Source organism: Castor canadensis, chromosome 1, assembly GCF_047511655.1.
Source record: "Castor canadensis chromosome 1, mCasCan1.hap1v2, whole genome shotgun sequence".
Taxonomy (NCBI): Eukaryota; Metazoa; Chordata; class Mammalia; order Rodentia; family Castoridae; genus Castor; species Castor canadensis.
In genome coordinates, this window is record NC_133386.1 from 144,844,947 (window position 1) to 144,867,396 (window position 22,450).

At 36.7% G+C, this 22,450-nt stretch overlaps 1 protein-coding gene and 1 non-coding gene across 2 annotated transcripts; both read right to left on the reverse strand.

Annotated features, from left to right (window-relative positions):
- Positions 1–4,874: 4,874 nt before the first annotated feature.
- Positions 4,875–5,798, reverse strand: LOC109693782 (olfactory receptor 2D3-like). Its single transcript, XM_020175337.2, has one exon. The coding sequence runs from the start codon at positions 5,796–5,798 to the stop codon at positions 4,875–4,877; it is 924 nt and encodes a 307-aa protein (XP_020030926.2).
- Positions 5,799–17,451: 11,653 nt separating this feature from the next.
- Positions 17,452–17,560, reverse strand: LOC141416154 (U6 spliceosomal RNA). The gene has a single exon (XR_012441008.1). It is a non-coding gene; the product is annotated as a U6 spliceosomal RNA (small nuclear RNA).
- Positions 17,561–22,450: the final 4,890 nt, after the last annotated feature.

Consider the following 22,450-nt stretch of genomic DNA (forward strand, 5'->3'; position numbering starts at 1 on the left):
TAAATTTCCTCTTTTATTTCATCGATGATCCATTCTTCATTAAGTAATGAGTTATTTAGTTTCCAGCTGTTTGCATGTTTTTTGTCTTTACTTTTGTTGTAGAGTTCTACTTTTACTGAATTGTGATCAGATAGTATGCATGGTATAATTTCTCTTTTCTTATATTTGCTGAGGCTTGCTTTGTGCCCTAGGGTATGATCTATTTTGGAGAAGGTTCCATGGGCTGCTGAGAAGAATGTACATTGTGTAGAGGTTGGATGAAATGTTCTGTAGACATCTACTAGGTCCATTTGATCTATTGCATATTTTAGATCTTGGATTTCTTTATTGATTTTTTGTTTGGATGAACTATCTATTGATGATAATGGGGTGTTAAAGTCTCCCACAACCACTGTGTTGGCATTTATATATGCTTTTAGGTCTTTCAGGGTATGTTTGATGAAATTGGGTGCATTGACATTGGGTGCATACAGATTGATGATTATTATTTCCTTTTGGTTTATTTCCCCTTTTATTAGTATGGAATGTCCTTTATCTCATTTGATCAATGTAGGTTTGAAGTTTACTTTGTCAGAGATAAGTATTGCTACTCCTGCCTATTTTCGGGGGCCATTGTCTTGGTAAGTCTTCTTCCAACCTGTCATCCTATGCCTATGCTTATTTCTGTCGGTGAGATGGGTCTCCTGTAAGCAACACATTGTTGGATCTTCCTTTTTAATCCATTTCATCAAGAAGTGCCTTTTGATGGGTGAATTAAGTCCGTTAACATTAAGCAGTAGTACTGATAGGTATGTGGTGATTCCTGTCATTTAGTTGTCTTAGTTGTTTGAAGGTTTGATTGTGTGTACCTAAGTTGAGGTTACTCTCTACTGTCTTGCTTTTTCTTATCCTGTGGTTTGGTGCTGCCTGTCTTTTCATAGTTAAGTTGGGTTTCACTTTCTGTGTGCAGAATCCCTTGCAGAATCTTTTGTAGTGGTGGCTTTGTGGTCACATATTGTTTTAGTTTCTGCTTATCATGGAAGACTTTTATTGCTCCATCTATTTTGAATAATAGTTTTGCTGGGTAGAGTATCCTGGGGTTGAAGTTATTTTCATTCAGTGCCCGGAAGATCTCACCCCACGCTCTTCTTGCTTTTAATGTTTCTATTGAGAAGTCTGCTGTGATTTTGATGGGTTTACCTTTGTATGTTACTTGTTTTTTCTCTCTTACAGCCTTCAATATTCTTTCCTTAGTTTCTGAACTTGTTGTTTTAATGATGATATGTCGTGGAGTAGTTCTATTTTGATCTGGTCTGTTTGGTGTCCTGGAGGCCTCTTGCATCTGTATGGGAATATCTTTCTCTAGATTTAGGAAATTTTCCGTTATTATTTTGTTGAATAGATTATGCATTCCCTTCACTTGTACCTCTTCTCCTTCTTCGATGCCCATGATTCTCAAGTTTGGTCTTTTGATGGAGTCGGTGAGTTCTTGCATTTTCTTTTCACAGGTCTTGAGTTGTTTAATTAATAGTTCTTCAGTTTTTCCTTTAATTACCATTCCATCTTCAAGTTCTGAGCTTCTGTCTTCTGTTTTTTCTGTTCTGCTTGATTGGCCTTCCGTTTTGTTTTGCAGTTCTGTTTCATTCTTTTTTCTGAGGTTTTCCACATCCTGGCTGTTTTCCTCTTTAATGTTGTCTATTTTTGTCCTGAGGTCATTTATCCACTTATTCATCGTGTTCTTTCTTTCACTTTGGTGTTTATACAGTGCTTCTATGGTTTCCTTTATTTCTTCTTTTGCTTTTTCAAGTTCTCTATTTTTCTTGTCTTGGAATTTCTTGAGTATCTCCTGTACATTTTGGGTGACCCTATCCAGTATCATCTCTATAAAATTCTCATTGAGTACTTGTAGTATGTCTTCTTTTAAATTATTCTTGAGGGCTTCATTAGGTCCTTTGGCATACTTTATCTATTTTGTTGGAGTCTGGATCTGAGTTTCTGTTTTCTTCATTCCCCTCTGGTTCCTGTACTAATTTTTTGCTGTGGGGAAACTGGTTTCCCTGTTTTTTCTGTCTTCCCGTCATTGTCTTTGGTGTTGTTACTGTCCCTGTACTGTGTGCAAGTAAGTATTTTCTAGCTTGTAATAATAACAATGGTAATATTTAGAATGGAAGGGTGAGCTGAGATGGAAAGCAAGAAGTTAAAGAAAAGGGGAAAACAATTACACAGACAAGAGGGAGAAAGCAGAACAAGGTTTCAGACAAGAAAGCTTCAAAGGTATAAACAGGGAGCATTAGTGTACTAATTGACAGTAAGCTGAACAGACATTAGAGGGACAGAGATAGGATTGAAAATCAAAAATAAAAAAATTAAGATAGAAATAAAAATAAAAAATAAGTAAATGAAAGAAATATCTATATATTAAAAATGAATTAAAATAAAATGGAAAATAGAAAATTAAAAAAAAAAAACCCTCCAAGTTCAAATGCAATGAAGTTTCCGTCTTAACAATTTGGGTGTCCGTTTCAGTCTCCAATCCTGGAGATGGTGCCTCAGATGTTGTTCTGTAGTTGTCTCATCAAAGGGGATGCATAAAGTAGAACAAAACTACACACACACACAAAAAAAGAAAAAAAAACCCACCTAGTGTCCCAAGTTCAAATGCAATACAGTTTCAGTAAGTTTTTCAGCTTGCAGGTGTAATTCGGTTGTTCTCTCATCAAAGGTAGGGAGAAAAAGAAAAAAAAGAGTCTGGAGACAGTTCTGAGAATGGTATCTGCAGCTGTGACTTGCCTGCCTGCTGCTGTCAGCCTGCTGTTGCTGGAGGGGTTGTTTATGCAGCTCTCTGGGGTGAGCTTAGTACTCACCTGGTCCCACAGGCTTTGTTTGTTCAGAGTTCTCCTGTGTGGGAGCCTCTGCTACAAGCTTTCCCCTTTCCAAGCACTGAGAAAGGTGACACTGCATCCGCATTGTCAGGCCTGCGTGTTTATTTACAGTTCATGTGGGAGGTGGGTCTTCCCCCCTCTCCTGTGAAGTTTTCCTCCCACTGCCACTTTCACAAGCTTTCCTGCTTCTGCTTACTGGGCATTGCTGCTGCTCCTGCCAGCTGCCATGTTTGTTTAGAGTTCACGTGGGAAGTGGGTCTTCCCTCCTCTCCTGTGGAGTTTTCCTCCCTCCGCCACTCTCACAAGCTTCCCCGCTCCTGGTTGCTGGTCACGGGCTCCGCCCCTGCTCCCGCCAGAGCCTCTCGGCCTGCCTGGCTTGTTTATTAACAGTCCCGGGAAGGGTTCCTTCCCCCAATCTTCAGCTCTCAGTGCCCCACCCTCTTTCCAGCGTGTCTTTATTGCTCTTATTGCTTATTACTCTGTTTCTCTTTTTTCCCCGGGTGGAGGTCAGTCTGCTCAGGGGGCTGTGCTGCTCTGGCCCAGGCTTGTCTGTGGGAGTACTGCGGTACCGCAAAGCTCACCTGGTCCGCGTCTTCCCAAGCCATCTGGGCGCCCTCACTTTTGTGTTTTTAAACTTTTTCATATACTGTTGCTGGTATTTTTGTTTAAAAAATAGATTAATTCCTAGAATAACAAACTAAATTAGAAATAAGGTCCTACAAAATAAAATCCCTACTCTTTAGAATGATTGGATTCAACCTGATAAAAAATACTTTGTCAAATTTCTATAAAAGTTTTTAAACTTTTCTAGTTATAGAAAAGTAGCAAGCATTTCCTGGAAAGGTACCAGCCCAGGGTTCAAACTGTGAGATGAATTTCAAGCAAATGCTACACCTCTGTTTTTTATGATATTCTAGGATTTTGCTTCAATGCCTCCTTTGACTGAGAACACAGCAACTTCCAAAATAATGAAAAGAGTATAGCATGGCATTCTTAGATTCTGGAAAGTTGAATGTGTAACCTTTTGTCACATCTCCATATTCATGGCGTCATTGCACCTTGGAACAGACCCTGTAGAACACTACATACATAATCACATAATCTGACTGCTGTGGAAAACATTGCCTGCCTTTTGAATTTTCAATGATACCACTTAAGAAATCTGAAGGTTGATAAGGGCAGCAGTGCTAAGATTGGAATCCTGACTGACTAGAACTTTAGGCTAGGTACATTTTGCTGTGACTTAACCAATGCATAGCATTTCTTCTGTAACAACTGTGCAACTTCATACGTGCACAATAATTCCCTTCAACACATCCCATGTTGAGACACTGAATTTGTAGAATTGTCCCCATCTCAAAGCTGTTTCATAGTTTCAGCTTTTTCAGACAAGTGGCAACTACTGTTTGAAAGCCAGGATGCCAGCCTCTGTCACTCCCCTCCTTCCCAAGCTTTATGTGACAACAGTGATGCCAGAATCTGCAACTGAACCACTGTTTTCCCACTGTGACTCTGCACATTCATTACCTTCCTCCACGTTTTTCTTCCTTCTATTTTTCTATATTTCTTCTCAGAATAGTTTAATAAATGTCCTACCCAAAGAAAGCCATGTTGGCAGACACAAGAAAGATATTAAAATAAATAAAAGAAGCAAATGAATGGGCATTGAAAAGACAAGTAGGGAAGCGAAGAAGGGACAGAGGGAGGAATAAATTTCCTTTATTCTCACATGTATTTGACAAAAATCTTTTGAACACACATTATACATACAGGTATATTTATGGTGTATGAGATACAGACATAAAATGGTGTTATATTTTTAACATGGTCTTCAATCTAATTTTAATAATGTGTGAAATTGACAAAGAATACATTTAAGGAATAATGAATGGTAGAACTTTCCTAAGAGTATGTGCAAAGTTAAGAAAATAGCTCTGCCAGGCACTGGCAGAGAATCTCCTTTCCACATTCCTAAAATGGTCATCAGACACAATAATCACCATCTCCCAAAAACTATTTTGCAGTTAGTCTCCTGAGAGCCCCTTTGACATCCTTGTTCCTCAGGCTATAAATGATGGGGTTCAGCATGGGTGTCACTGCTGAGTAGAACACAGAGATCATTTTATCCCTTTCATTCATTATCTTGGAGTTTGGCCTCATGTAGGCAAATATTGCTGAGCCATAGAAGAGAACTACAACAAGAAGATGGGAACCACAGGTAGAGAAGACCTTGAGCCTGCCCTCTCCAGACTGCATCTGAGTCACAGTGGAGATGATATTCCAATAGGAGACCAGGATGAGGGAGACAGGAGCTAAAAGGATTACCACACCCATTGCAAAGATGGCCATTTCTGTGTTGTAAGTATCTGCTGAGGCCAGCTTCAGGAGGGCAGGAGGTTCACAGAAAAAATGGTTAATGATATTATTTCCTTGGTAGGAAAGATGCAGTGTGAACATAGTGTCCACCAGAGACACAAATGCTCCACTGGCCCAGGACCACATGGCCAGCTGGACACATAGCGAATGTGTCATGATGGTGGAGTAATGCAGAGGCTTGCAGACAGCCACATACCGATCATAGGACATCACTGCCAGCAGTGCACACTCTGTACCCCCAACCAGAAGTAACACAACTATCTGTGTTGCACATCCAGCAAAGGAAATGGTTTTCTTCTTCACCAGGAAGTGGACGAGCACCTGGGGAACTGTGGTAGTAGAAAAACAGAGATCAGCAAAGGACAGGTTTCTGAGGAAGAAGTACATGGGTGTGTGGAGTCTGGAGTCTATGTGAATGAGCACGATGATCAGCAGGTTTCCCAGCACGGTCAGCAGGTAGATGGCCAGAAAAAGAAAGAAGAGCAGGACTTGTGTCTGTGCATCCTGTGAGAGACCCAGGAAGACAAATTCTGTCACAGAGGTTTGGTTCTCCTCTCCCATGAATAGTAATTCTTACTTATAGAATAGTGAAAAGAAAGGAAATACATGAATCACTGATTTTAGAAAATCTAAGAAATTTATTTTATTAATCAGTATCTAAAATGAGGTATAGATTTCTGTCCTTTAATAGCTGTCCTATCTATGCCAAAAAAGCAGTTCTCTTTGCTCAGTAGTTTTGACAACTGGAAGCCATTTCAATTTTCTCCTCCTTGAACTCTTTACTACACCAGTGGGAAAGATTCATTTTGAGTGTTGTATATGACCAACCTTCAGCTGGACCATCTAGTGAGTGGTGCTGGTGAGATGAGATTGCTGCTTACTGGTCATCCTTCCTTTTACATAGGTTTGAGAACAAACATATTATGTGACTTTAAAATAGTTAGATTTTGTGCTGTATACTGTCTGATAACATTTATGAAAGCTGAATGTTTCCATTGAATTTACAAAAGTCATCCCAAAGAATCACTCCAAGTAAGGAATGGAAAGTTAAGCTAAAAGAAGTAGCATTCTCTGATAATGTCTCTTGCCCAAATCATTTATTTCCAACACAAACAGGGTTCCTTGGAACATCAGTAAAAATAGTGGCCTCTTTCATAATTACCTGCAGTAGCACTCTTAAATATATCCTTGTCTGTTTTCTACACAATTTTATCTCTCTTTACACAGGGTCCTTTGGGAATCATAGCACTAATTGCTATCTATTGGACATTTCCTGGTGGTACTCATTATTAACAGTTTCTTTCCATTCATTTTAGCCACTTTAAGAACATATGAGATAGTTATTATTGTTTATTCCTATTACACAGAAGATGAAAAAGAACTCAGAAATATTCTCAAACTGGTCGCTTTGAGCCTTCCTCACTCTGTATCAAACTAACAAACTAGAGTATGCAATATGTATTATAATTTATGTATAGTAAATATTATATATTCTGATGAATGCATATATGAACTAAATATGAATAATATATGTATAGAATATATTTAAAGCTTCTATAGGAGTAACATAGCATCTTAAATAAGAATATTACATATAGCCATTATAGAAAACAGTATAGAGTTCTAAAGAAATTAAAAACAATATTACCATGTGATCTAGTAATCCCTTTTCTGCGTACATACCCAAAGGAGAATAAGCTTACCCCCTCATAAAGGCACCTGAATTCCCATATAAATTATATCATTCACATCAGCCAAGATATAGGAATAACCTCAATGTCAGCCAATGGATGTTTAAAGAAACTGTGGAGTGTGTGCATGTGTGAATACATTTGTATATAAATGTATTTAAACATACAAATATTATATTTAAATATATATGCCTAGAATAATATATATATTTATATTTGGAGTGGTTTGGAAATGGGGAGATGTAGGCAAAAGGATATTAAGTAGCAGATATGTAGGATGAGCTGGTAGAGAGAACAAAAGGACATGAGGATTATAAGTAACAAAACAGTCTTATAATTTTGACTCATGCTAAATGAAAAGAATTTATCTGCCCTTATCACAAAACAAACAAAAAAGGTAACTGTGTAAAATAGTGCATATATTAATTTGCTTCACTATAGTAACATTTGCACTCTTTAAGTATACCAAATGACATGGTATTATTAGTTGGGTGTTCTTTCTGAGACAAGATTTCACTATGAAGCCAGGGCTGAGACTCAAACTTGCCACTCTTTTGTCTCAGCCTCCCAAGTGCTGGTATTATAGACATGTGTCACTATGCCTGGCTCAATAATATTGTATACCTTAAATGTACACAGTAAAAGTTATTTAAGTTTTTTCAATCTGGGAAAATATTTACAAAATATCTAACAAAAATATTGTCATTCCTAACATATGAAGATCTCTTACAGTCAGTAATCAATACACAGTATCCATTAGAAAATCAATGAAAAACTTTAAATTCCTGTTCACCAAAAGAAGTAAAACTGAATGATAAATGTGACACATGAACATGCACTTAAAATAACAAATGAGACATCATATTTTACATTCATTTTTGACAAAATTTGAAATGATACAACTTCTAAGTTTGATGATATAGCAAGATGACTATGACAGATTGTTATGGGAAAAGCAAGCCATCAGATTTTGTATGTGGTATGCCACTTTAACCTTTTACATGAAGTTGAGCAGAAGTGTGTGTCTATGTATGAATGTGTGTTTTCCATTTGTATTTATTTCTACAGGCATTTGTCCAACAGTGAGAGACCATTGAGCATGGGTTGCTGTCAGCCATGAGGATGCAGCACTGACTAGTGCTGGGGCTCCATAGCAAGACTGCTAGGTTTGAAATCTGGTTTATCTAGTTAATGTGTAGACAACAGAAAATTACTTAACTTTTCTTTGCTCAGCTATAAAATAGTGATGTAAATTACACGTATCTAATAATGTTTATGTAAAGATTTAAAAAAATGCCATTCAAAGAATTTAGAACAATATGTAAGTCTAGCTCATAATATTACATAATACCTCATTATAATAATGGGGTCATGATCTGGGTCAGGAAAACAGCTGTTAAAGAGGAAGTATAGTAACACAGATTACTGTGTTTGACTGAGGAGGACGATTATCTCATTACATATTGTTATTCATTGCATTCTTTTGTTCTCTGTTCATTCCTCAGGATTAGAATTGTGTTATTAGCAATATTCAAAATCAAGGCCAAAAGCAGTAATGGAGAATGGAAGACTTCTAAGTACATGTGATCAGGACCAAAGCCACTCATCAGGTATATTTAATCAGGTTGTTCTCTCTGTTTTTTCTTTAACTCTACTGTTAATTATGGAACATTTCAAATATATATAAAATCACAGAGAATATTACCATAAAATTTAAATGAGATTTCAATGTATTACTTATTTTTATAAATTGATCATTTAGTTTATTAGAATTTCACTATAATATCAAAATCTACTCAAAATTATTAAACACTCTCTATTGTTGAAATTCTGGAAGTGAAATTAACATTGTCATACAAGTCTGAAATTAGAATTTAAACCTTTCTACAAAGTTAAAAATAAAATATTAAAGTAACCATACTGAGGGTCTTTAGGAAAACTATCATCATGCTACAGCTGAATAGTTTGTTTATATGACTAATCATCTAGAAAGACTAGTCAGACTTTCTGACTAGTCCCCAGGAAGTGGGATTCTAGTGGAAATGGCACAGGGCTAAGGAGTCTTTCTCTTTTTTATACTTATATGTCTTATTTGACTCATTTTACAATTTAGGTTGATCTTTCTAGGCAAAACCAGAAAAAATATTTTAAATAAATATGTAAATAAATATTTAAAATAAAAATCTGAAGGAATTGGGATGCAGACAATATAAACAGTAGCAAAAAATAATGTTCAGAGAGATTTGGATATATGTCCATATATTATACACAAACACACTTATGGGAATAACCTTAAACATTTAAAAGCAATGTGATTATTCATTGACTTCATGGGGTAAAGGATTTCTGAACCTGACACCAAAGATACAAAGTACAAAAGGAAACATTGGTACCATTGGCTTAAAATATTTTAAGTGAATATACATTCATAAAAGAAAATATGAAAAATAAAATGGAGAAATAAATGTAACATGCAAGGAAGATCTAAATTAATACCATTAATGAATAAGGTGTAATGAAAAATTGATAATCAAATAAATGAAAAATATTACAGGAAAATAAGTATAAACATTGACAATTTCAATCTTGTGCAATTTAACACAAATTAAAATTAAATGTATTTTTTACTCACCAAATTAGATATTTTTTAAAAATTTATAATGTGATAATGAGATTCCAGTGTTATTGGAAACACAAGCTGTTTTTGTTTTTGTTTGTAGAACTGGGGTTTTCCCTCAAAACTTTGCACTCCAAAAGCAGGTACTCTAGCTCTTGCATCACAGCTCCAGCCCATTTTGCTCTGTTTATTTTGGATACCTGATCTCTTATTCTATGTCCAAGCTGGTCTCAAACTGTGAACCTCTCCATCTTAGTTTCCCAAGTAGCTATGATTATAGGCATGAGCCACAGGTGCCCAGCTGGAAATACAAACTCTAAAGTCTGCATATAAAACATTCATTAAAAATGGTCAATGAACTTTGATAAAGTAAATTCAAACTTAATATTTTATTATAGAAATAATATTTTTCAAAAACAATATGGGAAATTATTCTGCAATTATATTTATTATGATATAATATAAAGCTTTGATAACAGATAAACATGGAATTCAAAATATCCAATACATCTAAGTAAAACTGAAATGGCTCAGCAACTAAGAGAAAGGATTGACAAAGGTAGTACATGAAATTAAAAAACTTCTGCACAACAAAAGATTGAAGAGGCAGCCTACAGAATGGGAGAAAATCATTGCCAGCTGTACATCTGATAAGGGATTAATATCCAGAATATACAGGTAGCTCAAAAAAGTAAACTCCCAAAAAATCAATGACCCAACGAAAAAATGGGCAAATGAACTGAACAGAGGTTTTTCAAAGGAAGAAGCCCAAATGGCCCAAGATACATGAAGAAATGTTCAGCATCCCTAACCATAAAGGAAATGCAAATCAAAACCACGTTAAGATTCCACTCCTCTTAGAATGGCTATCATCAAGATTGGCAAGGATGTGGGAAAAAAAGAACCCCACGGGCTATTGGTGGGAATGTAAATTAGTACAAGCACTATGGAAAACAGTATGGAGGCAGCTCAAGAAATTAAAGATAGAACTGCCATATGATCCACCAACTCCAATTCTAGGGATATATCCGAAGGAATGTAAGTCAGGATATAATAAAGACACTTGCACACCAATGTTTATTGTAGTGCTGTTCACAATAGCTGAGCTAGGGAAACAACCCCAATCACCTAAAACTGATGAATGGATTAAGAAAATATGATCTATATACACATAAATAATGGACTTTTATTAAGCCATAAGGAAGAATGAAACCATGTGCTTTGAAAGAAAATGGATGCAATTGGAGAACGTCACCTTAAGTGAAGTTAACCAGTTTCAGAAAGACAAAGAGCACATGTTTTCTCTCATATGTAGGAGGTAGACACAGTACAAATACAAGCAATATTATAAAAAACAAGTTATGCTAAAGAGAGGTCACTAACAGGAAGGAAGTTAAGAAGGTGAAAATGGTTGATGTATTTTCTATACAAGAATGAATATAGAATTTTTAAACCTGTTGAAATCAACATAAGAGTGGACTAAAGGAGAAAGGAGAAAAATAGAGGGGTTGAATAAATTCACATTATAATACATATATACACGGAAATGTCACAATAAAACTCCATGTGTAGCTATCCTAAACAACAAAAAAATGGTTTTTGCTTCAAGCTTGTAAAGTATGACCAGGTGCAGTGGCTCGCACCTAAACTCCCCGTTACTTGACAGGGGGTGATCTGGAGGATTGCAGTTTGAGGCCAATCTGTGGAAAAAGTTAGCAAGACTCCCTATCACAAAACCACCTGTCATCCCAGCTACCTGAAGGCATAAGTTGAAGTACTTCACGTCAGGCCAGCCTGAGCAAAAGAAAGACCATATTTGAAAACTAACGTAAAGCAAAAAGGTCTGAGGGCATGGGTCAAGTGCTAGAGTGCTTCCCTAGAAAGCACAAAGCCTGATTTCAGATGTCACTACTGAAAAACAAGAATTGTGAAACATGTATCACTTATTTCTGCTATCTGTATTTCGTTATCACTTACTATCACCATAGGAGGGGTTTAATAAGTTAGTTGAATATGTGAATAAACAGGGTCTTAGCAGCATTCTCAAATTAACCCATTCAGCCCCTCAAGAGAAGTGTGAGAAGAGAGGAGGATCTGGAGACCTCGGACTTGAGGGGTGGGAAGGCCTTGACTTAGAAAACCTCAAGTTTGATCACCAGGCTAAAGAAAGCTTATGACCTCCCTGTCACCCACATCTCAGCAAGCTCAGTTTTCCTAAGGACACAAAAGTTCTGCCTGCCTACACGTTAATCAGTGTTATCACACAGCCTGTGTGGTCAGCAGGGAAGTCTCACTTCAAAACTCCTGCCAGTGTTACCAGGGCAGAAGGGTTATGTTTTGTCCTGATCCTGCTGACCCCAATGCCCAAGCTCAAGTACATCCTGTGAAGTCACTCTAGACCCTCGGTCAAGACTATATGCATCTACAGAAAAGATGCAGAAAGGGATTCATAAAGAGCTCCTATTCCCTTTAGAAGTCAGAAAAGAGAGAGATGCAGAGAGTAATAGGCAGAACCCTCCTCCTCCATGATCATAGTCTAGCTTCAGACTCCTTAAAAGGATTGATTTCCCCTCAGCAACTTACCCACTCTCACCTGGAGTGCTGGCAGGTGCAAACATGGGAGAGCGCAGTGATGGAGAAGTAACAAATGAAGAAAGGTGTGGCTTCTTCAGCCTGCTAGTGTTTATCCTAATTAGTAACCTCCATCACAGTTTCCCAAATATCCCTATATTGGGACACCATCTGGGTGTGACTTATTCTATCCCAGCCTAAAGAGTACTGTTTTATTAAAGGACACAATCCTGAATGCACTAAGGAACCAGCCTAGAGGATTTCCCTAATGAAGTCTTCAACCCTGAGGTCCAAAAGAGCTGTTATAATTAGAGCATTCCCTGGAGCAATCTGTGTTGTTATCTTTTTTAAACCTTTTTACAGAGCCCTGGGACATTTTAAATATAAAATCTGAAATGGAAATACCTGAATTTAATCAGATGTCAGTTATTACACCAGTGGGTTTCAAACTACCATATGGATGGACCTCTGAGGTATTCAAGTCTTTCTTTGAATTTGTAAAGTAGAGCTTTCAGTAATGATGATAGTATAAAATGGAGCTGATGTACATAGAGCCAATCATCAGTACCAGTAGGGGATTAATTCTAAGACCCCTGTGGTTACCAAAACCCTTGGATGTTCAAGTCTCTTATATAAACCTAGCAGTGTTTACATATAAGCAATGTGCATCCTCCCTTATATTTTAAATCATCTAGAGACTACTTACAATATTGAAAATCTTCATGTTTAGTATAGACACATTTTTTTTAAAATATTTTTGATTTGCAACTAGTTGAATCCTTGGATGCTGAATCAGCAAATAAAAGTATATTATTCATCCTCTAGGTGAATTCCCCCAGACTAATAGCTACCAGAATATTCAAAAACCTTGTCTGCATTTTTACTACAAATGCCCTGATTATCTTCTGCTAATAGGGAGAAGAGACAATAGAGGTACATGGTGCAGATCAAGAAATCATGAGTGTTTTACTCAGACTTTACTATAGTTGTCAAGACATACACAAGTACAGTTACAGCCAATTCAGCAAACAACACAGGCCCACATAAACAAGTCCAAAGGAAAATTCTTTTAAAAAAGTTTATTAGCTTACATTAGTTGCACAGTAGGTTCCATTGTGACATTTCCATATGCTTACAATGTACCTTGGTATGTTCATCTTCACCACCATTCTCCTTCATCATTGACATATTTCAATGTTTTGTCTTCATACAGTTATATAAAGTACCTTGAACATATTCACCCTTCTTTAACATCTCCATTCACCCTCCCCCTCACAGTATGACTTGCCCCCTAACAGGATAAAATTTCAGTTATGCAGGATGAGTAAGTTCCTTAAATCTAATGTTCATTATATGGACCACAGTTATAATAATGTACTATATACTTGAAATCGGAGAAGAGAGCAAGCATTAAATCAAGTCTTCTCATCACAAGGAGAAAAAGGAACGGTTACTATGTGTAGGTGATAGTAATTTTAATTAGCTTGATTGTGACAATCTATCCCCAACATATATGTACCAAAACATCAATTCATATACCTTGAAAAATGCAATATTTAGATTTCAACTGTACCCTAAATTAAGCTGCTTAAAATTAGAAGCTAAGATATGGATTCATAATTTTTAAGAGCATCATTTCATTTTTTTGTGATTTGATTTTCCACATGAGATATAGACAATTACAAGAAGAAATGGAAGTATCATCTTGGAGATGAGTTTTAGAGAACATGCTTAAGACCCAAGAATCTGCACTATTTTACTAAAGTGAACATACATCTTGAGATTTTCCTGTCCTACTATTCGTTGTTACAAATTTTTGGAAATTCCTGACTCCTTTTGATAGAGGAAAGGGCAGAATATTGAGTTCTAAAGGGTACAAAATTATTTCTAGTAGTAAACAATTTACCAGCAAGGTAGGTTTGAATACTGTAATCAAGAAAAACTTAGAGAAGCACTGACATTAATTATTTCAGTAAGTTTTATTGTGTCCTTTGTTACATTGCAATAACACAAGTAGTCAATTTGGATTACTTTTTCTTATATGCCATATTTGTTATGTTAGTTGTATATTGTTACAACAATCTATGTACTCATCATAAAATGCTGCTTAACACCTTAGAAATGTAATTATCAAAATATGCTTTAATTTATAAATTTTATATATTAACAGATTTGGGGGTTCATAGATCTGCATTTTATGTTATTTTTTTTTAATGTGGGACCAGGATTTGAGCTCAGTGCTTCACTCTGGCAAGGATAGCACAGGCACTCTAACGCCTGAGCCACATTTCTAGTCCTTTTTACTCTGGTTTTTTTGGAGACAGGGTCTTATAAACTATTTGCCCAGGCTGGTCCAACCTCAATCCTCCAATCTCAGCCTCCCAAGTAGTAAGGATTACAGGCATGAGCTACTGGCACCTGACATTTTTAAGTTCTTAAGTTCAACTTTCTTGCATTACCCAATGGTTAGAGATAAGTCAGTGTATAATGAAAGAAGGAATCCATATTCACCAAAGCTGTGTTTCTCTGTTTAAGATCATCGGATAAGACCATCTTATCAGAAAGTACTATATCTCACAAGTACATATTAAATTTACTATGGCACTCGTTTACTCTTCCCTATAGAACACTTCCACTCACAATGTATTCAAATTAAGCAAATGACATCAAGAAATAGAATGAACATCATTGGATCCATTCCACTTCATGTCTAGAGTTGGATCTTTGAGGGCGAGTGAATGAGACTGCAGTGGATTTTTGTCTAAGGAGGGGGAAAGAGTACATGATGAATTCTGGTGAGAAGCTGCATGTATGTCACCAATGATGCCTCTACCCTAAAGAGGGTTATAATAGTATTTAGATGACCATGTCATCCCAGAAAAAGAAAAAAAAACTCCGGGATTTCCTCTCATGTATCAGGTATTCTATTCCACTTTTCCACTTCCCATAGAGGAAGACTTAATGGATGCTGGCAAAATCAAACCTACAGATGACAGGAGAGCCTCTCTGGGAAGTGGCAGAGGTACAGTGTTGGTGACATGAGAGGTTCTCAATTGATAGTATGGGGGAAAGAAGCTGCTTCCTAATTCTGTTTCCTTCAAACCAGCATCATTCTTGGAGGGGAGCATTGTGTGAAATTAAGATGTTTGCTGGAATGAGAGATTCTAAATCATGTTGTCTATGACAACAGAATTGGCTATAAAAATAGTTTGGATCTCTTTAGATAAAAAAAAAAAAAACCCAAAAAATGTGTTCTTAGTATCAGAGCTGCATGGAAAAACATCGTTGACATTTTCTCACAACAACCTGGGGAATCTAGATTACTGACATCTGCTAGAATTTCAGGCACCATGGATGACTATGGCTGATGCTGGTATGAGATAGATAAGTTTAGCAAATAGCTGTGGAGTATAGAGCCAAAAGGAAGTAGCCCTGGATGAAAATGTATTGGTGAACCAGGGTGGCAGTGTAAATGAAGACCTGTGCACTATTTTAAAATATTTTTAGAGTAGTAGTCAGTAAGTGGTCATGAGGCAAGTGAGCTGCAGACAAAGAGAATTCATTTGAGCAAGATGAAGTAGACAAATATTGCTAGAGAAGTAAAAGTGCCTTATGACCTTTGCTGACATTTGCTTTCAAATAAGAGGTGGTTCTGAATAAAAATATTAAAGATGTAGAATTGAGGGATGTCACCATACACCTGACTATCTATTAATATAATGAAACAAGGATGTGACAGCCTTTGCCAGCAAAGTGCTGTCATATGTAGAGGCATTGTTTAACAATGATTTGGATATTGACAGGAAATCTCTTCAGAGAAAATTCCATGTTGTAATGTAATATGCAAAATTATATGCTGTGATTTGAACCAAAGTAAAAGAGTATAAATATATGGATTTGAAAAAATAAAACAAATCACCTTTAGTAGTTTTGTTTTCTAGCTTACTTATTATGGAACAGAGTTTAGCTTTAATTTCACCAAATGCAGGTGTAAATAATCAAGTTTTCCATTTTCTTTCCAGTAGATTCTCTGTCATCTTTCTAAACAAGAAGAGAAATTAAGAGGCTTTTTCAGTCATGCTATAACCTATAGTCTTTGTCTTTTCCTAAATTCTTCAGTGTATCAAAGAAAAGATCCTTGATGGTGATTCTGGTGTCAGGAGTAAAACATAAGGAAACTGGTTTTTGGAGATAAAACGGTAAAGAAGTGGCCAATCTTAGGTGGCATCACATACCATGTCAACCCATCATAAAAACTGAATACAGCCAAAACTGTCTGCATGATTGCAATATTTCTTCTGGCATAACAGTGTTTGACCTCATTCATGCATTAGTTTGATGAAGAATATCCAAACTGTTTTATAGATAAATACACTAGTCTGGTTTGATGTTCTGAAGTCAAGCAGGAAACACTATTCAAAGTATATAGATTTATGAACATCTTCAACAAAGACTGTAATGACTGAATCCAAGCTGCAAGCTAATGTGTAAGTCATCAGAAAGAGTCAGGGAAAGTAGCTGGAACTCACAGCTGGAGTGTGATATTCCTGGAATAGGATTGAAGTACAAGTGTTAGAACTGATCTTTAGAATGAAGGTGGTGTCAAAGCGGAAAGTCAACCATCTTAACAGGACCACCTTGAGACAGGAAATCAAAGACTGCAAACACATAAGGGTTTTTTTCCATGCACAAGACCCTATGTCTAGCTGGCAATTTAAGGGAAGTATTAACAGCATAATTAACAGTATAAACTTGTGGCTAGAACACAAGTTTAACAACTTCAAGACCACTGGGAGTGTGATTTCTATTAAATAAGTTCCATCTAAATTATATCTGAATTGAATCTAGCCTAACTTATAGGAGAATCCACTGCCTTTGAGGGATCAGGAAGGCAGAATCAGATCACTTTGAAGGATTGGAAAAATCAAATGAGAAATATCTTTCCTCTCACTTCAGTTTGATATGACATAAGAGGATTAATGAAAAAAGTCTGTGACATCTGCAGTCAAGGTTATCTCTGCTTAATTGTTTTTGGAAAGTGTATTTTATGTCATATGTAGTAAAATAGTACTAGTGAGTTAGCACAAGTATTTCTTAAAAGTGAAGAAGCAAATACTATTTCTTTCAATAATATAAGCATTGTTTTAAGAATATATTAAATCCTCTGTGTGTGCATTTGTAAGTGTGTACTTGGTAGAATGTAAACTGTGGTTCTTATTAAAGATCATTATCAAATCTTTAAAAGCAATGTTGCTATAAGTCAAAAGTTCTTAAGGATACAAATAAAAGCTCCATCACTGAACTCATTCTCCAATAGTTTTTGTTTGTTTATTTTAAAAATATAGAATGCTTCACTAATTTGCATGTCATCCCTGCACATGGGCCATGCTAATCTTTTCTCTGTATCGTTCCAATTTTAGTATATGTGCTGCTGAAGTAAACACTCTCTAACAGTATTTGATAATAAAGCATTTTTCATTGCTTTATTATGGTATGTTCTGATGCAATGGAATGTGCATATTTTCATATACAATTTGGTCAGTGTTGACCTATGTTTACAACAATATCCTTTTCAACAAAAGATATTGTGTGTACGTGAATTATATGTTTATTAGCCTCTTTCCCAAACATAGCACTAAATTTCCTCAGGTTAGTAATGCTATCTCCTTCCATATACCTGCATCTCTTAGCACATAGTAAATTTTTAGGAAATGTTCTCTGACTGAATGGAGGAATCATTGAATGTATCCAGTGATGAATGGACTCCTCCTTCCACACAGGCCCTGCATTCAAATATTCCTAAGCACTACTTATCCTATCTAAAAAATAGTATGAACTTGGAGGGCACAAATAATCCTGGTCCAGCCAGATGAATCCTTGGAATGGGGAAATGCAGTGACAAGGAGAAACACAGGTAATTTCACCTGAGCTACTTGTGTAGGTAAGAGGGTATCACTGAGAGGTCTCCCAGCTAAAATAGAAATACAAAAATTTATATTCCTTTCTGGTTTCTCATCCTAACCCCAAGGAGAGTGAATCAGTGCCTCTATAGACTGTGCTACAGGTGCCTGTACAACCCACACAGCCCACATTAGTACACGAGGTTCTGGGCCTCCCATGTCCTAGATAATGAGTGACCAATTGCAGGAACATCTGTCTCACATCTTAGGGAGTGCTTTTTGGGTCCAGTAAGTATCATCCAGAAGAGATCATGAATAAAGTAAAAGAGAAAGGCACCACCAATGTTGAAAGCACTGAAAGATTGGGAGGAGGGGATTCTAGTAATTGTAAAGGGGTTACTAGTTTAAGTACAATTATCCTTTTACTTATTGAGGGTTCTAGAGAAGATGGGGAAAAAATTCTCTTCTCACAAATAGGTTGTAGGTTGTAAAAATAAGGATTTGATCTTCTCACAGGATAGACTCAAGGTTTCTGATTTTTGAGGGTCTTGTTTTCTTATTTTCTGGGTTTTCAGTTTCTTGTTCTTTGGTCACTTTTGAATTTCTCTTTACCTGGAGTCCTGAGTTGAGTTTGTTCTAGAGAAAAGGAACTATAAGTGAGGGAACCTTACACTAAGTAGAGTACAGCTCCAGAGATCTGAGCTGCAGTTCAAGAGTTGGGTCCCCAATGATTCTCAACCTTCTCTACTGGCAACTGGGCCTAAACTGGACTTTGCAGTAGATACCATCCCAAATTCTTGCTGTATTCTTGGATGAAGTAAATGTTTATTTTTCAAACATCAACACTGATCTGAATCTTTATGAGGAATTCTTAAGAGATTAAAGTAATATAAACAAGATATTCCCAGGGGTTCTCCTTCAGAATAGTTCATTTTATCATCTCTTCATACAATGATAGATGGGATATTTTGTTTTGTTTGTTTGTAATCATAGATGAGCTCTGCAAATCTCCTCTAATTTCCAATCCTTTCATAGAAAACAAAAAGGTTTTCATGCTCTAAGCCTTACAAGGAACCAAGAATCCATCGGTATCTAACCATCCTCTCTGCTTGGCAGCAGAGTCAAGCATAAAGTATGTGCAAGCATCTTTTAATCAGTCACCTTAAAGTGTCAGAAAAATGTAAAGTTGTACTCTGTTTAAGTAGTTCTCTAGTAAAAGTGGTTTAAAATTATTGTTCAATTCAGCATGTCATGGCCACTGCAAAATAATTTTATTTAGTGTCTTATAAAAATACAGTACTTGGATCATATGTGGTATTTCTAGAGGTGTGGTTGCTGTTTCCATTAGTTTCATGTATTTACTTAGAGGGGTGAGTTATAAAAAAAGGAGACATTGTAGGAAAAACCCAAAGCTACACCACTACCTAGGATTCATGGCAACACTCTAAACATGAAAAATAGATTTCTCTATGCATCACAAATCTGAGCCATACAACTAAGGGTGCTGTCCTGCTGACCCTGAATCTAAATGAAAGTAGTGGTGGAATGAGTGGGAAGAAAGAATATAGAGTATGTGGTGTGCGTGACAGCCTCCACTAAGACTCTCTTTATGAATGCAGATTATTCACAGTTGAGTGGAAAACAGAGGTACTGTGAAAGAGAAGAGGAAATATCTCCAACAATTTCATTACCTTTCTTTTGTACATGTACACCTATTGCTCCTATTCTCTGGTTATGTCATTGTTGGGACCTTTAAGTGGTAGGATCATGACAAGCCAACAGGGAAAACAAAAATGATCAGTTACTTTCACACACTCAGTCAAAATTTACTAAGGGCTACAACCTATCAGCTATATACTTGATTCTAGGGTAGCTACATAGATGGAAAAATTCATTGCACAAACACCTATCCCATCCAAGGTTTATGAGTGATATATGAGTGAAAATGTGACATAAGTGAGACCATATAAGTGAGATAACAGGAAAGAATTTACTGAAGAAGTGATATACAAGCTATAGGCTGAGTTCAAATAGGAGATGACTTAAATCAAAGGGTTAAGGTATAAAAAAGAGAGAAGTAATAGTCATTGTCAAGGTCAAGACAAGAAAATACAGCACAAAGATATTCTCACTCAGTTTTGCCAGAGAATTCTTGGCAAGTTGCCAGCCACTTTACCTTTTAAAAATGATGTATCATCATTTATTGGAGTCTGAGATCTTTCCCTTGTTTCAGGAAGCCAAAAGTATAGGTCCAGCCTGAGAAACATTGATTAGAACCTTCTTTGCCTTTTGACAAGAAAAAGACATTTTCAAGACCAATTGTGGTAAATATGAGTCTTGACCTGATGTCATATTGATTGAATGAAATGAATGAATGAAGGAGGAAAATAATTAGCTAGGCTCATTCCTCCAGATTTCTATGCCACGATTAAGACAATGTTTCAAAAAGGAGAAAAGAAGGAGGGCTTGAGTAAATTGATATAAACAGGACTCTACATCCTCCCTATCTGCTGCCTCCCTCTAAATCAAGACCCTTGCTTTCCCTTCATTTATATCTACTGACCTCCCTGCTATGGCCTTCTAAAGAGAAATGCCAGCAACAACACAGTAAGGAAGAGGTAACTCTAGTAAGGAAGAGCCCTTACTAGAAAAGTGCTGACTTGTGTGGAGATGCTCAAACCATGAGATGTTAGAAAATGGTGAGGTTAACAGATCAGTACTGTGTAGTTCATGAAAATGGTCATTCAATTAAGAAAATAAAGCTAAAGTTTTAGAAATATTTTTATATTTTTCTTTGTGTTATTGCTCAGCATGCTAAGTATTTAATCAACTTCAATGGGCTTTTTTAAAAAATTCATATGTGCATACAATTCTTGGGTCATTTCTCTCCCCTGCTCCCACCCCCCCTCTCCCCCCTACCCCCTCGATACCTGGCAGAAACTATTTTGCCCTTATCTCTAATTTTGTTGAAGAGAGAGTATAAGCAATAATAAGAAGGAACAAGGGTTTTTGCTGGTTGAGATAAGGATAGCTATACAGGGAGTTGACTCGCATTGATTTCCTGTGCATGTGTGTTGCCTTCTAGGTTAATTCTTCTTGATCTAACCTTTTCTCTAGTTCCTGGTCCTCAATGGGCTTTTTTTATTGGGATTCAAAACAGGGCCTTACTATGTAGACCCAGGCTGGCCTCAAACTCACCATCCTCCTGCCTCAGGGCTGAGTGTGGGTATTAGAGGTGTGTGCCAACATGCACAGCTTTGGTTGGATTTTCTGAGTCACCTTTAGTGTGTACAGGAATGTAGAGAATAGTCTTTTTTGAGGTACTATTAATTTGGAGTCCACTTCAGACAATTGAAATTTAGGAAAATACAAGTGTATCAAAGGTAAGTACTAAGATTTTTACCAGGAAGTCAGCATCAAGAATTCTAGTAACTTAGGTCTGGCCAGTTGGATGATTGCAGGTATCCTCACATACATAAGATGTGTGTGTGTGTGTGTGTGTGTGTGTGTGTGTCTGCATACAAAGTGCAGAGTGTAGAGATGGAAAAAGTGAGCTATGAAACCTGAAGAATGAGACAATATGAGAAGCAGAGCAATGAGATCTTGGTTCTGTTTCTCAAGGTTCTCAGCCTCCACATATTGTGCAAAAACTGAGACAGATCCCTTACATCCAAAGGTAAAAGGCACAGCCTCCACACCACACCCTGTGCCCTTAGATTCATTTGGGAGATGAAAAAATTCAAGACTGAAGAAAGAGCAGGTGTTCTTTTGACTGCACTGTCTCTTGCTGGGGTCCATGGTAAAAGATGAGCACCTTAGGCACTTGAGGACAGAGGCACGTGAGCCATGGCTGCTCAAAGGATATTCCCCGTTGACTAGCTTCACTATCCCTAGAGCAACAGGGAGCTCTAGCCTTGTCCAGGAGACATTTCACAGTCTCATCCTCTCAGGCAACTTAACCTCCCATGACAATCCTGAAAACTGGATTTTATTTTTTTTTGTTTATTATTGTTTTGCTGTGGGTACATTGTGACATTTACAAAAGTTTCTACAATATATGATAACTAAATTCACCCCTTACATCATTCTCCTTTATCCTCCCCTCTCCCATTCCTGAAATAAATTCAAGAGATCTCATTTTTCCATATACATACATGTGTATACAATATGTGTACCATATTCACCCTCCTACACTCTCTCCCTAAATCCTCCCCCTTCCCATTGGTACCCACACCCCTAGACAGAACCTGTTCTGCTCTCCTGTTCTGTTTTTGTAAAAAGAAATGACATTTTTGTTTGCTTAAGATTCCTTGTGACATTTCCATGTATATCTGTATTAAAACCCGAGTTGTTTCAACTCCTCTATTCTTCCCCTTTGTACCTTAGTTCCCTACTTATGGTGATTTCAATGGGTTTAAAGATTCTATTTTCATT